The sequence below is a fragment of the Archocentrus centrarchus genome, chromosome 19, assembly GCF_007364275.1.
Source record: "Archocentrus centrarchus isolate MPI-CPG fArcCen1 chromosome 19, fArcCen1, whole genome shotgun sequence".
NCBI lineage: Eukaryota > Metazoa > Chordata > Actinopteri > Cichliformes > Cichlidae > Archocentrus > Archocentrus centrarchus.
In genome coordinates, this window is record NC_044364.1 from 19,173,577 (window position 1) to 19,190,959 (window position 17,383).

The 17,383-nt window shown below is 45.0% G+C and overlaps 1 protein-coding gene across 1 annotated transcript; it reads left to right on the forward strand.

Moving 5' to 3' along the window:
• Window positions 1-417: 417 nt before the first annotated feature.
• fads6 (fatty acid desaturase 6) lies at window positions 418-14,276 on the forward strand. Its single transcript, XM_030755261.1, has 6 exons — window positions 418-667; window positions 6,152-6,318; window positions 8,685-8,865; window positions 8,957-9,144; window positions 12,411-12,590; window positions 12,732-14,276. The coding sequence occupies exons 1-6, from the start codon at window positions 418-420 to the stop codon at window positions 12,879-12,881; spliced, it is 1,116 nt and encodes a 371-aa protein (XP_030611121.1). The 3' UTR covers window positions 12,882-14,276.
• The last annotated feature ends 3,107 nt before the right edge of the window (window positions 14,277-17,383 follow it).

Here is a 17,383-nt window from a genome sequence, read left to right on the forward strand (position 1 = left end):
AACAGAGCAGGGGGGTGAACGGCATGCAGAATATATGAGAAACCAGAGAGGAGAGTCGACCACGAGGTAAGCAGCAGCAGCAGTTTTGATTTGCTCTATGTGTGAGGAGGATTTTTGGATCAGTTCCATCGCAGGGCAGGCTTACATCTTTGGGCCGTGGGACAATAAATTCCACTGCTGCTGAGCTGCCTGAGGAGTCAGCTGACAGGGTGGAACAAGAAGAAAGAAATGAGGAGGAAAGGAGGGTCCACAATGCACTTGAAGCAGCAGTAAGGAGGCTGGGCTTCTCTGACAATACAGAGACAGCAACGCAAACTTTGACCTGTGTACAGTGTGCTGAAGCTGCAGTGCTTATCAGCAGCTGCTCACAAGAGGACACAAGCTGCATGGTGACTTTGTTCTAAGCCGGTGTTCAGGATGCAGAGCGTACCAGAAGAGTGGAGGGAAGGTCGGGATGACAGAGGAGGAGATGGGCAGATGTTAGTCATGAAGAGAGGGGATTCACAGGTGAAGGATGGAGGGGCAGGAGCTGGAGAGGCAGAGAAGGAGTCTTACATGATGGAGCTGACGAGGCTGGTTCAGAAGGTGGTGAAGGAGAGCAGCTGGTGGGAGAGGAGGGGGGTCGATTGCAGTATCCTGGCAGCAGCGTTCCTCTGTCTCCCACCTGGTAAGGCACAACTTCATACAGCTGATATCATGGCAACTGTCTTCAGTGGTCACAAGGTCCTGGATGTTGGTACATAGATACAAAAAGGTGTCTATGAGTTATTTTTGCTGCAGACAGCTAATTTGTGATGAATTTGTTATTCACTTTAGAGAAAATTTATTTAGTCAATTTGAGCTCACTTTGTGTCATTTTGTGTTTCTGTAACTATTTGACAAAAAAAATTAACAATTGGCTCAACTAGTAGCTCAAAGCCTGGGAGGGACTTCCATTAGTGTAACATTGTCTTTTGTTAATGGCTGCATTTAGTCCTGAAAATACCCCCAAAAGGTAATTTATTTGTCATAGATGGTATATAAAAGATGGACACAGCCACTGTGATGTCACCCATTGGTTTGTGAATTTTCACTTTAAACCCTCAAATGTGACATTTTGGCTGTTCCACAGTGGGTTTTTGGATGGACAGAAAAGGCCACATTTGGAGAGTTATCATTTAATGCTAGTTAGCCTGGTTAACAGGGTGCATCACACAAATACAGATACCAGCTAGTTAGTAAAATAAAACCATGCCACAAACTTCAAGTGTTAACAAAATTCAATACTAATATTGCATAATATCCCCATCATATTATAATGACTGAATATTTACAACTCTAATGGTCTCATTTATAATTTTTTTGTCATCTGCAACAACTTTCCAGAAATACAAATTTAGTGTTTTCCCACCTCATCCCTCAGTCTGGATTTCCACATTCATGGTGTCCCATTTTATGTGGGTCACTGGTGGTCAGCTACTGACCTCATTCTGGACTGCTGTCTATTGTGACTCATGTCACTTGATCATTGGATCTGACAGCTTTAAGGTTCAGGCTTGATTCCAGACTTGAAGACATAGCTGTAATTAACATGGATTAGCTCTGCAGCAGCAGCAGCAGGCCTTTGTAACTCTTTTTTTTTTTTTTTACTGAGCTTTCACTAAAATATAATTCCTTGAAGTGCATTTCATGGTGTTTCTGAACTGTAGTTGCAGAATGAGGCTGAGGGAGTATCTGTCACTGTGTAGCACTGAACTTGTGACTTATCACTTTGAAACAGGCTGCTTTGAAATTGGAGGTGCGTCATATTAGCAGTTTTATTGGGTTAGGAAGAGAACGTGCCAAAGCCAGCCAGAGAAGTATCAGTAGTAGGTAAAATTTCCAATGTGTTATTATGAAGGAGTTATTTCAACTTAATTAGGTTAAATCGGTCTATGCATAAAACAGCACTGAGTCTTAGATGAGTGCATTTAAAGCTTCTTCTCATGTCCATCATAAGCCAACTTCTATTCAGACTCTAAACTACAGATAAATGTAAATAACAGTACTCAGTGATAGTGCAAGGAGGCATGTGTGGTGACAGTGTCAGCATACAGTGATTCCAGCATAGAGTTTCATTTTTTACCTGAGCTTCCTGCCCGTCATGCTGATTACAGTGGCTTTCACATTACATAATCTGACTCACGATAAATGTAAAGATATGGATTGCAGCAGCTTTATTTCCTTTTCTAAGTTGTAAAACCTTAATAAGCCGATGTTAGCTTAGAGTTCATTTTGTGTCATTATTATGCAGTCAAACAGAAATAGGTAGTAATCCAAAGAGCTACATATTCAAATCCTGTCTTATGGAAGCTGCATCAAGCTGCATGGAGCAGACGAAGAACACAGGAAGTCAAATGTGGGAATTTCATGAAAAATTCCAATTATTTCAGAATTAAAAACCTACTCCTCTGTGAATCACCACCATCGTGGTGGAGAGGTTTCTGTGTCCCAGTGATCCCAGGACATATGTCATTCAGAGGCATTGCTCCCTGGTAGGGTCTCCCATGGCAAATTGGGTGAGAGTCCAGACAAACAGTGATTCCAACAACTCCTGTGGAAAACACATTAAGGGAACAGTTTAACCTGCCTAAGATAAGGTTACCTGGGCCCCACCCTGGAGCCAGGCCTGGAGAGGGGGTTTGAGGGAGAGTGTCTGGTGGCCTGCATTAGCCCGTGGTGCCCGGCCGGGCACAGCCTGAAGAGGTGGGCCTATGGGGTGGTGGCCCCCATAGGCCCACCACCCACAGGTGTCGTAGGGGTTAGGTGCGATGTGTATCGGGCTACACCCAAAGGTGAAGGCCCTGGCAGACTGATCTCCATCCATTGAGGCTGGCATTTGGGACATGGAATGTCCCCTCTCTGGTGGAGAAGAAGCCTGAGCTAGTGCGTGAGGCTGATACTGACTAAATATAGTTGGGCTCACCTCAATGCATGGTCTGGGCTATGGAGCCAGCCTCCTGGGAAAGGGCTGGACTCTGTTCCAGTCTGGAGTTGCCTTCAGTGAGAGGTGGCAAGCTGGGGTGGGTATTCTTGCATTCCTTCGGTTTGCTGCCTATACGTTGGAGAAGGTTGAGTCCCTTTGCCATCGGGCTGGGGAATGGGTCCTGACTGTTCTTTGCACTTATGCACCAAATGATAGTTCAGAGTACCCAGCCTTCTTGGAGTCGCTGGGCTGGATGCCTGATGACCTGTCTGGTGACTCCATTGTCCAACTGGGAAACTTCAGTGCTCACGTGGGCAATGACAGTGAAACCTGGAAGGGTGTGATTGGGCGGAACGCCCTGCCCGATTTGAACCCGATGGTTTTTTGTTGTGCTTTGTTATTGGACTTCTGTTCAAACCACAGTTTGACCATAACAAACACCATGTTCAAACACAAGGATGTCCATCAGTGCATGTGACATCAGCACAGCCTGATGATCAATTTTGTAATCGTATCACCAGATCTTCAGCTGTATGTTCTGGACACTCAGGTGAAGAGAGGAGTTGAGCTGTCAACTGATCACCACCTGGTGATGAGTTGGATCAGGTGGCGGAGGAGGATGCTGGACAGACCTGGTGCACCTAAACGTATAGTTAGGGTGCGCTGGGAACACCTGGCAGAGGCCCCAGTCTGCGAGATCTTCAACTTCCACCTCCGGCAGAACTTTGGCAGCATTCCAAGGGAGGCTGAGGAGATTGAGTCCAAATGGACAATGTTCCACACCTTCATTGTTGAGGCTGCTGCTCAGAGCTGGGGCTGCAAGGTGGTTGGTGCCTGTCGTGGTAGTAATCCCCAAACTAGATGGTGGTCACCAGAGGTGAAGGGAGCCATCAAGCTGAAGGAGTCTTATTGGGCATCGTCTGCCTGTGAGACTTTGGAGGCAGCTGACTGGTACCAGCAGGCCAAGCGAAACATGGCTCTGGCAGTGGCTGAAGCAAAAACTTGGGTGTGGGAGGAGAAAAAGACTTTCGGACAGCCTCAAAGCTATTCTCGCAAACTGCCAGGCAACTCAGGAGGGGAATGCGGTACTCTACTCACATGATATATTGTGCAGGTGGGGTGCTGCTGACTTCAGCTGAGGCTATAGTCAGGCAGTGGAAGGAATATTTCAAAGACCTCCTGGATCCCACTGACATGCCTTTTGTAGTGGAAGCACATCTGGGGACGAGGGGACGACTCACCCATCATTGGAGGTGAGGTCACTGAAATGGTTAAACAACTTCTTGGTGACAGGGCCCCTGGGGTGGATGAGATTCACCATGAGTTCCTGAAGGCTCTGGATGTTGTAGGGCTGTCTTGGTTGACACGCCTCTGGAACATTGCATGGAGATCTGGGGTGGTGCCACTGGATTGGCAGACTTGGGTGGTGGTCCCTATCTTTAAGAAGGAGGACCAGAGGGTGTGCTCCAACTATGAGAGGATCACACTCCTCACCCTACCCGGGGGGGCCCGTGCTAGGGTGCTGAAAAGGAAAGTCCATCCATTCCTCAGATTCAAGAGGAACAATCCAGTTTTCGTCCACATTTTCATTGGCTGCAGAATGCTGGACCAGCTCTTGTCCCTCTTGATGATATTTGAGCATACGTAGGAGTTTGCCCATTCAGTCTACATGTGTTTTGTGGACTTGGAGAAGGTATTCGACCATGACCCTTAGGGTATCCTGTGGAGGATGCTGCAGGAGAATGGGGTGTCATTCAGTCCCTGTACAACCACAGCAAGAGCTTGGTCCATATTGCCAGCAATAAGTCGGAATCATTTCCTGTGGGTGTTGGACTTTGCCAGGGCTGCCCTTTGTAACAGATTGTGTTCAGGATTTTTATGGACAGAATTTCTAGGCGTAGCCAAGTGGCGGAAGGCCACTGTGCCTTGGTGGCCTCAGAATCTCATCCCTGGTTTTTGCAGATGATGCTTTATTAGGTGGTGGCCTCCAGTTTGCAGTGGAACAGTTTGCAGCCAAGTGTGAAGCGGCTGGCATGAGAATTAGCACCTCTAAGTCTGAGGTGGTCCTCAGCCAGAAAAGAGTGGAGTGCCCACTCTGGCTCAGGGATCAGTTGCTGCCCCAGGTGGAGGAGTTTAAGTATCTCGGGATCTTGTTCACAAATGACAGGAGAAGGGAACGGGAGATTGACAGATGGATTGGAGCTGTGTCTGCAGTGATGCGGATGCTGTACCGGCCCGTCACAGTTAAGAGGGCTCTGAGCGTGAAAGCAAAGCTGTTGATTTACTGGTCAATCTACATCCCCACCCTCACCCATGGGTAGTGACCGAAAGAACAAGATTGCGGATACAAGCAGCAGAAATGAGCTTCTCTGAAAGGTGGCTGGCCTCTCCCTTAGGGATAGGGTGAGGAGTGCTTTCATTAGGGAGGGGCTCAGAGTAGAGCCACTGCTCCTCCACATCAAAAGGAGGAGGAGGAGGAGTTGAGGTGGTTCGGGCATCTGACTAGGATGCCTCCTGGGCGCCATTTGAGTGAGGTTTTCCGGTCATGTCCTAATGGGAAGAGGCTCCAGGGCAGACCCAGGACACACAGGAGAGATTATATCTCTCAGCTGGCTTGGGGATGCCTCAGTGTTCCCTTGGATGAGCTGGAGGAGGTGGCTGGGGAGAGGAAGGTCTGGGCTTCTATGCTTAGGCTGCTGCCCCTACAACCCAGCCCCAGATAAGCAGAAGAGGAAGGAAGGAAGGAAGGAAGGAATTTTGGATTCACATTTTATTCATAAATTTCCTTTACAAAAAAATATGAATGATGTATTATTAGTAATTTTGCTCTCAACTCTATTTTAGGAATTATAAGCCTGTCCTGTTCTGTTAAACAACAAAGACAAAAGCAAATCTTTAAACACTCATCTTCCTGTACTTGGTGGCTATGAGAATGATCACCCACTGCAAATATTCAGTGATACCAAGCCTCATGTAGCTGCTATCAAAGGCTTACTGAACAATGAAAGTCCAGCAGAAACATCCAGCATCCTTTCAGAAAAGAAAAACTCTTAAGTGATGACAAGAAATAATGTGTGTGAGTAATAACAGTGACTGTATAGAAACAGTGCAGCAGTACTGTAGTGTGTCCAAGGGTAAAGGGGTTAGTATGTTTCTGCATTTATAAAGGTCAGCAGCTGCCTTTATTCCCTGCGTTCTGTCTTGCAGCCTTCTTGCTGCTGGGCTCCTCGAGGCTTCTGTGGTTTTTGGCGGGCATGCTGCTGATGGGCGTGGCTCACGCTGTCATCACCGTCAAGGGGACACATCTGGCCAGCCACGGGGCGCTGAGCGAGTCGCAGGCCTGGGGAAAGTTCTGGGCCGTCTTTTTCATTGAGGTGAGATGTGCAGAAATAAACTGAAAGACTGTCATTAAATACCCGCGAGGCAAAGCTCGCTGTGGAGCTGCGTCTTTATTCTCACATACACATCAGTAGCTGTGTGCTTAAAGCAGTACTTGGACATTTTGGGACATTTGCTTTTTCCTGCTGAGAGTCAGAGAAGATTGATATCACTCTCATGAATATGAAGCTACAGCTGTTTTATCTTATACTGCACCAAGGCCCTGTATAAGATTATTTACAGTTTATCACAAAAGTGAGTACACCCCTCACATTTCTGCAGATATTTAAGTATATCTTTTCATGGGACAACACTGACAAAATGACACTTTGACACAATAAAAAGTAGTCTGTGTGCAGCTTATTTAACAGTGTAAATTTATTCTTCCCTCAAAATAACTCAATCTACAGCCATTAATGTCTAAACCAGCGGCAACAAAAGTGAGTACACCCCTTAGTGAAAGTTCCTGAAGTGTCAATATTTTGTGTGGCCACCATTATTTTCCAGAACTGCCTTAGCTCTTCTGGGCATGAAGTTTACCAGAGCTTCACAGGTTGCCACTGGAATGCTTTTCCACTCCTCCATGAGGACATCACGGAGCTGGCGGATATTCGAGACTTTGCGATCCTCCACCTTCCGCTTGAGGATGCCCCAAAGATGTTCTATTGGGTTTAGGTCTGGAGACATGCTTGCCCAATCCAGCACCTTTACAGCAGTGGCTGTCTTAGAGGTGTGTTTGGGGTCATTATCATGCTGGAACACTGCCCTGCGACCCAGTTTCCAGAGGGAGGGGATCACGCTCTGCTTCATTATTTCACAGTACATATTGGAGTTCATGTGTTCATCAATGAAATGTAACTCCCCATCTGAACCAAACAAATTAATCTTGGTCTCATCAGACCATAGGACATGGTTCCAGTAATCCATGTCCTTTGTTGACATGTCTTCAGCAAACTGTTTGCGGACTTTCTTGTGTACAGACTTCAGAAGAGGCTTCCTTCTGGGGTGACAGCCATGCAGACCAATTTGATGTAGTGTGCAGCGTATGGTCTGAGCACTGACAGCATTGCAGACAGCACTCCTGTGTCTATCTTTCAGAGACAGCATTTGGATGTGACGCTGAGCACGTGCACTCAGCTTCTTTGGACGACCAACGCGAGGTCTGTTCTGAGTGGACCCTGCTCTTTTAAAATGCTGGATGATCTTGGCCACTGTGCTGCAGCTCAGTTTGGTGTTGGCAGTCTTCTTGTAGCCTTGGCCATCTTCGTGTAGCGCAACAATTCGTCTTTTAAGATCCTCAGAGAGTTCTTTGCCATGAGGTGCCATGTTGGAACTTTCAGTGACCAGTATGAGAGAGTGTGAGAGCTGTACTACAAAATTGAACACACCTGCTCGCTATGCACACCTGAGACCTAGTAACACTAACGAGTCACATGACATGGAGGGGAAATGATAAGCGGTGCTCAATTTGGACATTTATGGGTGTAGTCTCTTAGAGGTGTACTCACTTTTGTTGCTGCTGGTTTAGACATTAATGGCTGTATATTGAGTTATTTTGAGGGAATAATAAATTTACACTCTTATATAAACTGCACACAGACTACTTTTCATTGTGTCAAAGTGTCATTTTGTGAGTGTTGTCCCATGAAAAGATATACTTAAATATCTGCAGAAATGTGAGGGTGTACTCACTTTTGTGATACACTGTATTTTAACAAATTAAACATAAATATCTGTACTTAAGGTAAATATCTGGCTGCAGTTGTAGTCTTTTCCAGCACGCTGTTGTATATGTCTCTGAGTGACTGTGTAGTAATTTCAGGCCTGATTTCCTGGCAGTGTGGTGTGTATTTCCATGTACTGTAAATCTATGTTTAGCCTGTGTTTCATTACAAACACAAACTCAGCTTTGCGTGCTTTATGATTTACTGGGTAAGCCATCACTGACCACTAACAGGAATCACCGTTAGTATAATTTTGTCCATTAAGTGGTGTGGGACAAACTTCCCACTTATCTCTGTACTTTTCTTTGTTCCAGCAGTTAGCAGCTACACTTCCCCAAACTGCTGTTTTTCTACCGGGGCCCAGGATTCGACAGAGCAAATACTTATAAGCGATATATTTAATAACTTTTAAAGATTTGTGGATGATTACTGATTGTAAAAAAATATCCGAACCTCTTCTGACCTTCGCCTTTTCCAGCAATTAGCTGCTATCAGTGCAAGCAGAAAAAAAGTATAGTATAGTGAAGGTGCAGGCAGTAACAGGAGCTGGGATTTCCCTGCTTGACCGTTTTCAGTGATTGTTTCATGTGCTGCATCATTGCTGGTTTAACACCTCCACTTGTTCTTCATCCCCTCAGATCTGCGGTTCATTCTCAGCACGAGCCGGCATTCAGGGCCACATTAAGATGCATCATGCTCACACTAATGTCATTGGACTGGGTGACTCCAGTGTGTGGAAGGTCCCCTTCCTGCCTCGCATCATCTACCTGTTCATAGCCCCCCTGGCCGTGCCAATCATCACTCCGCTTGTTGCACTTGGTAAGAAGTGCCAGAGGACCAAAGACAAGCTGATGGTTTCTGTGTTTACCTACCTAACTTTCTGTTCATGCATACTCTCACGGTCTTGCAGCTCAGATCAAAGGACACTCTTTGGTCCACATCCTCAGGACCGCCATGATGGTAGCGCTGGGCCTGTATTCACAGTACTGGCTGCTCATCAATGTCTCCGAGTTCAGGTCGCCTTATGGGGCCTTGGTCTGTATGCTCGTGTGCAGGGCGATGTTTTCCGTGCCGTACATCCACGTCAACATCTTCCAGGTGAGAACATGGTTAGTTAGATTCTGTTAGTATCCTAAAAACTCTTAAATTTGACATGTGACCTCTCTTCAACTTAATGACAAATATAAGATGTAAATACTTATATTTTAATGTTAAAACCAGCATGCTTCACACAATGACACAAAACAAGCAGATGCAATTTGCCGGACTCAAAGGAAGGTAACATAATTCAACTATGACCACATAATGAGCACAAAATGACTGAGACTAAAACCTCACTAGAATACTGTATGAAAGGGTCACATTTTGTCCATATATATTCATCTCTCACAGATTTATGTGTGCCGGGTTCATGTGAAATGGTCATGAGGGTGTTTCTTGTAACAAGGTCTTTTGAGAAACTTCAATGCAGCATTGTGTTCTCAGAGCAGTCGGTGAACTAAAGGGATAAAAAGAAACAATTCATGCATGATTTTCCCAGATGGAGTCCAGCAGGTCATTGTGCATTGTTCCGATCAAAGTGTGTGAAGGTGGATTAGAAAACACAGGTTCAGCAGTGTGGCAGTGGAAACTGTTTGTTCTTGCTGGGGGGCTTTGGACTGAAAACCTGTCCTCCCAGGTCTCCTGCAGTGTTGTTGGCCAGCGTCTTGTCCTGCTGCCCCCCCCCCCTCAGAACTCAGTTTTTTTCTGTCAAATTTGGATTTGCTTAACTTTTCATGATGGCACTACACATGAATCACACTCTGCATTGAACCTGAGCTTAATTTAAGTATATTTTAGTGTTGCTGGTGTTTTATAGGCACAAATCCAGTGGTGACCTTTAGGGCCAAGAGGGGCCAAAACTGCAATTCCTCTAGTGAACACTTGAGGCAGACTCCAAAAAAGGGCCAATCCCTTTCTTAAAATTCAGCCATGAAATAAATACATTTACTGTCTGCTACAAAAATATCTCCTTCATTACAATCATACGGCAGGCTTTTTTCTTCTTTTTTTATAACTCATCTGTTTTGTTAAGACTTTAAGTTAGAGGTGTGGCTCCTTTGACTGACAGGTGGGTCTTCTATTAGGCCTCACGTTCACCGATTCTAGTCACTAAACTGGACCTCTTCACAGTGTTTGTATTATAGGTGCCTTTTGGAGCATTTTAATGGAATTATCTGAGAAACAATATTTTGGTAAGTGAAGTTCTCGTATTTAATTTTCATATTACTTAGCACTAATTAGACTGTATCAGCCTCCTCACCAAGCTTGCTACCCTTAGCTGCTAAATTTGCATCTTCCAAATATGATCACTTCTGGCTCTAAAAACCAGGAAAGTGGTGGCCAAAATGCCGTCATTTTGGATTCATATATTAAATTCTACCTATGCTAACAATAATGAGTTGGGTTGTCCACCAGTCGCAGGGCTGACAGTTTGACCCTCTGGTACCAGCTTGCACTGGATTTTTCCTTGAAACACAAATATGCCATTATTGTTCTTTGATATTTTTACGCTAAGCTTAACTTTACTGGCCAGGTCTAATGAAGCCTACCATAATATGCACTTGGTGGCCACTTTGTTAGGTACACCTTACTGTACCAGGATGGACCCCTTTTGCCTTCAGAACTGGTTTAATTCTTTGTGGCACAGATTCAACAAAGTGCTGGAAACATTCCTCAGAGGCTTTGCTCCATATTGACGTGACGGCAGCACACAGCTGCTACAGATGTGTCAGCTGCACATCCACGATGTGAATCTCCTCTTCCACCACATTCCAGAATACTCATAAAGGGGTGGACATGGTCAGAAACCGACTGTGCATTTAAGCGATTCTCAGTTGGTAGTAAGGGGCCCAAAGTGTGCCAAGAAAATATCCTCTGCATCATTATACCACCAGCAGCACCCTGAACCTGCAAGGCAGGGTGGATCTATGCTTTCTGCTGTTTATCACAAATTCTGACCCTACCATCCAATTGTTACTGCAGAATTCAAGGGTAATCAGATCAGACAACTTTTGTCCATTTTGGGTGAGCCTGTGAGAATTTTAGCTTCAGTTTCCTGTTCTTAGCTGACAGGAGCTCCAGCTGGTGTGGTCTTCTGCTGCTAAAGCTCATCTGCTTCAAGGATCAATGTATTTTGCATTCAGAGCAATACCTTGGTTGAGTTACTGTTGCCTTCCTGGATATTTTCTCTTTTTTTGGATCATTCTCTGTAAAGGCTAGAAATGAAAATCACGGTAGATCTGCAGTTTCATTAACACTCAGACCAATCATCTGGCACCAACAACCATGCCATCAACGTCAGCATTTCTTCCTCTGATGTTTAGTTGCAGTGAGAATAACTTGATCCTGAACACCACTAAGACAAAGGAGATGGTAGTAGACTTTAGGAGGACAACACATGTCATTCAACCTCTGTTCATCGAGGGGGATGAAGTGGAGCTGGTTTCAGATTTTAGGTTCCTGGGAGTACATCTGCGGGATGATTTGACCTGGAGTATCAATACGACCAGCATTTACAGGAAGGCCCAACAGAGACTGCATTTCCTGAGGGTTCTTAGGAGCAACTATCTGACCCAGAATCTGCTGGTGTCCTTCTACCGTTGCTGTGTAGAGAGCATCCTGACCTACTGTCTGTGCGTGTGGTTCAACAGCTGCACAGCAGCAGACAGGAAAACACTCCAGCGAATCATCAACACGGCTCAAAAGATCATAGGCTGTCCCCTGCCCTCCCTCCAGGAACTGTTCAATGCCCGCTGCCAGAGGAGGGCACAGAACATCCTCCAGGACCCCTCACACCCTGGACACTCCTTGTTTCAGCTACTGCCATCAGGCAGACGTTTCAGGACAATGAAGGCCAGAACAAACAGACTGAGGAACAGCTTTTATGCCAGGGCTATCATTGAACTGAACTCTGTGTGGTTTGGACAGTGATGTGGGGTGGTAGTGCTGACTGTGTGCGTGCGTTGGTGTGTGTATTGGGGCTAGATTCATCTTAATTTACTATTGTGCACTGTATTTTAGTAATCATTTTTATCACTCATATTTTTATTATTTTATTATTTGTTGTCTGAGGCACCTAGAAAGGAATGCATTTTAAATTTCGTTGTGCAACTTCTGTGTACAATGACAATAAAGATTCTGATCTGATCTGATCTGATCTAGTTTGTCTAAATGCACTAAATCCCTGGCAGGTAATTGACTAAAAAGAAATTTGCATTGACCGGTAGTTGAACGGGTGCACCTAATAAAGTGGCTGGTGAATGTACAGTTGTCCACATAACTTGTGATGATTATAAACTTATTGAAGCTTTTTCTAATTGCAGCATATTGGCCTGCCCATGTTTTCTTCAACTCGCCGACCGAAGAGGATTTACCAGATGACCCACGGAGTCCTGAACCTGCCGCGAAACCCTCTGCTGGACTGGATGTTTGGACACTCGCTAATTAACTGCCACGTGGAGCACCATCTCTTCCCCTTTCTTTCAGACAACATGTGTTTAAAGGTGACACTTCCAAATGAAATTCTTACCATAAATCAGTATATTTACCTGCTTGTTGCAGAGCTGTTAGATTGCAGCCTATTGGTGATCATTTAATTGCTAAATATATTTATTTCCTACTATGGTTACTTTATTCCTCTGCAGGTGAAGCCTGTTGTGTCCAAATACCTGACTGAAAAGCAGCTTCCATATCAGGAGGACACCTACCTGTCTCGCCTGAATCTGTTCTTTCACAAATACCAGGAACTGATGGTGTTTGCCCCGCCCATCACAGAGCTGGTGGGGGTGCAATGATGGAGGGAGGGCGACAAGAAAGAACTGTTCGGACTAATGACTGCTGCCGCTCAAAAGCACAAGCATTTCTGCTGCAACCACCACAGTTTGAGCCTCTAACACACAGGATAGATTCTAAATAGATATTTACTTTAATATTAGGAAATTAACCCCACAACATAATGATCATATCAACTGAATGAATATCCTACACTTTTAGAGATGATTTAACACAAAGAAAAACAAAATGCTGACCTGACTGTGGACACTGGAAGCTGGATTAAAAGTGACAGATTAAATTTAGCTGTGGAACTGACCTGGGGCCTGCCTCATGAAGCATTTCCACCCTGTGAGCGTCATGTGAGCGTCATGTGAAGAAATGGTTGATTGCTGTCAGGGAAAGCTGAGAAAAACCAAGCTGCACTTAGGCTATTTAACCAGATGAGTGACACTGCAGAACAGACCAGAGGAAAACAGCAGCATAAAAAGTGATGAAAATAGAATCAGTTTATAATAAAACAACAATAAAAAAAAGAGGGTCCTGATCTGATCTGTTATCTGATACTGTGTGTGCAACAGGATGACAAACACCTCATCTCTTAATACTTAAGGTAGGACTCCAAAAAGTTGGCCAATCAGAAGAAAGTGTACTTTTAGGTAGGGGTGTTTAAAGAGACATGAGATAAAAAGAGCCTTTTTCAATCAGAGGATGAACCGTGGGTTTATTAAAGGGTTAGTATAGGATCAATAAGGATTATATTGAATTGTGAGTCTGCAGTGCTGCTCCGGTGGAGCCCCACAGCAAAATTTTGTGCTGGAAGCTGTTTTGCCTCTCAGTGCATGTTAGATTCCATTGAGAGGCAACAGTCACAACAAACAGACGCCTTCAGGTGACTGTTCAGGTGTGATTTGGCGCCATATAAATAAAAATGGAACTGAATTGAGAAAGTTTGCTAATTCAATAGTCTGTTGGTTTGAAAACCTAATTTAACAGTTGAGTGAAGTCTCAGCAGTACATTCATTTAAATCAGGTTATTTTTAGGTTCGAACACAGCCTGAAAACAACTCTTTAAATCAATGAAACTTCTGTTAAGGAAGAAACTGCTGATTGCAGCCAACGTGCACAGGATTTTCTGCATCAAAACCCTGCTGGAGGATGCACATCTGTAATAGGGCATAGAGAGGATGGTGGATGGTCTGGGACTCAGAAGCCTGAGTGAAAAATGAAGATGATATAGTATGAAGAGTATAAAGCATGATGATGTGTGAAGAGGTAATCAATCACAGTCATGAGGCAGGCCTCTGATTTCATGCACTGACAGATGACAGTTATTTTGTTCTTGGTCAACTGATTATTTCTGGCTTTGTCCTCGTTTAAAAGGCACATCTGTAACTACTGGACTGGATGTAACCCAGTGTGTGCGTATGTATGTATGTGTGTGTTTTCTGAGAATAAATTATAACCTGAAATTACCGAAACAAAAATTATGCTGCTGCCTTTTATTCCTGCATACGAGCCCCTCCTTTATCCCCATGCTTATTAAACACCTAGGCTATAATCAGGGTGAAAATACAACTTAAAAATCTATGAATAAAGGCTGTTTCATACTCTAAGTAACTGTTTCTGGGGTAGCAGAAGCCATCAGCCAGCCCAGTGTTCAATGTTAGTAAATGTTTGAAAAGTAGCATTTATTCTGAGGTGCTCTGGGCCACATGTAACCTCTGCTCTCTGATCACATGCAGCGTTCATGCTTATCTTGTGCTTTATGTGTGGTAACCATTTGCAGGTAACTGAAAATGACTTTATTCAAAGTGGAGCTTGGGAACGCCCTGAACTTCATAACTGCTAACGGAGATGTAAGAGATCCCAGAGTGCTGCACCTCGGAAGAAAAGCTGATACAGGAGAACACCAGAAATGCATCAGTGTAACTTTAAGCCTCATCAATAATACATGGTCTGACAAAGAAAAAAAAGGAAGGACAAAGGGGCAATGGAGCAGTCCCAGGTTTCACAGCACAAAGCTGTAACAATGCAGCCCCATTAAACAGCCCGGGATTCCCCTGAAGACCCACAGAGTGCTTTCTTAGACACACAACCAGTAAAACAAATCTTAAAATATTCAGCTGTCAGAAGTGGACTTTATTTTTGAAAGTGTTAAAAGCCACAAAGGACATTAACCACATAAAATGGCTTATATAAAATAGACTGCTCAAAAAAAATAAAGGGCACACTCAAATAACGCATCCTAGATCTGATGAATGAAATATTCTCACTGAATACTTTGTGCTGTACAAAGTTGAATGTGCTGACAACAAAATCACACAAAAATCAATGGAAATCAAATTTATTAACCAATGGAGGCCTGGATTTGGAGTCACACACAAAATTAAAGTGGAAAAACACACTACAGGCTGATCCAACTTTGATGTAATGTCCTTAAAACAAGTCAAAATGAGGCTCGGTATTGTGTGTGGCCTCCAGGTGCCTGTATGACCTCCCTACAATGCCTGGGCATGCTCCTGATGAGGTGGCGGATGGTCTCCTGAGGGATCTCCTCCCAGACCTGGACTAAAGCATTCGCCAACTCCTGGACAGTCTGTGGTGCAACATGACATTGGTGGATGGAGTGAAACATGATGTCCCAGATGTCCTCAATCGGATTCAGGTCTGGGGAACGGGTGGGCCAATCCATAGCTTCAATGCCTTCATCTTGCAGGAACTGCTGACACACTCCAGCCACATGAGGTCTAGCATTGTCCTGCATTAGGAGGAACCCAGGGCCAACCGCACCAGCATATGGTCTCACAAGGGGTCTGAGGATCTCATCTCGGTACCTAATGGCAGTCATACTACCTCTGGCGAGCACATGGAGGGCTGTGTGGCCCTCCAAAGAAATGCCACCCCACACCATTACTGAGCCACTGCCAAACCGGTCATGCTGAAGGATGTTGCAGGCAGCAGATCGCTCTCCACAGCGTCTCCAGACTCTGTCACATCTGTCACAGGTGCTCAGTGTGAACCTGCTTTCATCTGTGAAGAGCACAGGGTGCCAGTGGCAAATTTGCCAATCCTGGTGTTCTCTGGCATTCTCTGGTGTTGGGCTGTGAGCATCTGTGGATGTCGGGCCCTCATACCATCCTCATGGAGTCGGTTTCTAACCGTTTGTGCAGACACATGCACATTTGTGGCCTGCTGGAGGTCATTTTGCAGGGCTCTGGCAGTGCGCCTCCTGTTCCTCCTTGCACAAAGGCGGAGGTAGCGGTCCTGCTGCTGGGTTCTTGCCCTCCTACAGTCTCCTCCACGTCTCCTGGTGTACTGGCCTGTCTCCTGGTAGCGCCTCCAGCCTCTGGACACTACGCTGACAGACAGCACACCTTCTTGCCACAGCTCGCATTGATGTGCCATCCTGGATGAGCTGCGCTACCTGAGCCACTTGTGTGGGTTGTAGAGTCCATCTCATGCTACCACGAGTGTGAAAGCACCACCAACATTCAAAAGTGACCAAAACATCAGCCAGAAAGCATAGGTACTGAGAAGTGGTCTGTGGTCCCCACCTGCAGAACCACTCCTTTATTGAGTGTGTCTTGCTAATTGCCAATAGTTTCCACCTGTTGTCTATTCCATTTGCACAACAGCATGTGAAATTGATTGTCAATCAGCGTTGCTTCCTAAGTGGACAGTTTGATTTCACAGAGGTTTGATTTACTTGGAGTTATATTGTGTTATTTAAGTGTTCCCTTTATTTTTTTGAGCAGTGTATTATCCAGTAACAAAAACCTCTTGGATTAAAGCTGAAAGTCTGCACTTCAATCACATCCTCTGTGGTGCTGCACAAAGGCCAAACTGTCACTGTCCAAATACTTCAGGAGGTTACTGTACAACATCCATTCCTTCATATTTCAAACCAGCAATTTACTTTGCTGCAAAGAAGCTGTAGCATAGAGACAACTGTCCAAACAGTAGCGGATAAATCTGAAAGCAGCAGAGCAAACTTGGACGTCTGAAGGCTCTGCTGCTGCTCGGTCCTCCTGATGGGCAGATTCTTCTTCAGCATCTCTCTCTGCAGGGGCTGCATGCTCCCAGCATTCCTCATCTCAGCGTCGTATGGACGAATCGAAGTATTGCCGGTCTCAGCTGCAAATAAAACTAAAAACTTTTCAGAACTGAAAATGGTCCAAAAGAGACAAACAGCATAAACATGATGGGAAGGTGTAGTTCAGTGACTTGGATAAGCCTAGGTGAGGTCCAGCAGGCTCACCGGTCGGTGTGTCAGGACACCTGTCGATCAGTTATGTTTTAGTTTTTTCGTGTATCCGGATGTAGCGTGTTTATATCTGCTGTAAAGTTGTAGCAGAATTTCTAAGTTTGTTCAAACACAATGCATGCGGGGGAATGCAATCCTACACCTGTGTTCCTGGTTTTCATCGTGAGCTCCACCCTGCACCTCCTCCCTCCTTCAGTAATCGTTATGCGTGTGGTGGATGTTTGCATGTGAGTGCTGAAGGGGCGGGTCGACTTTAGA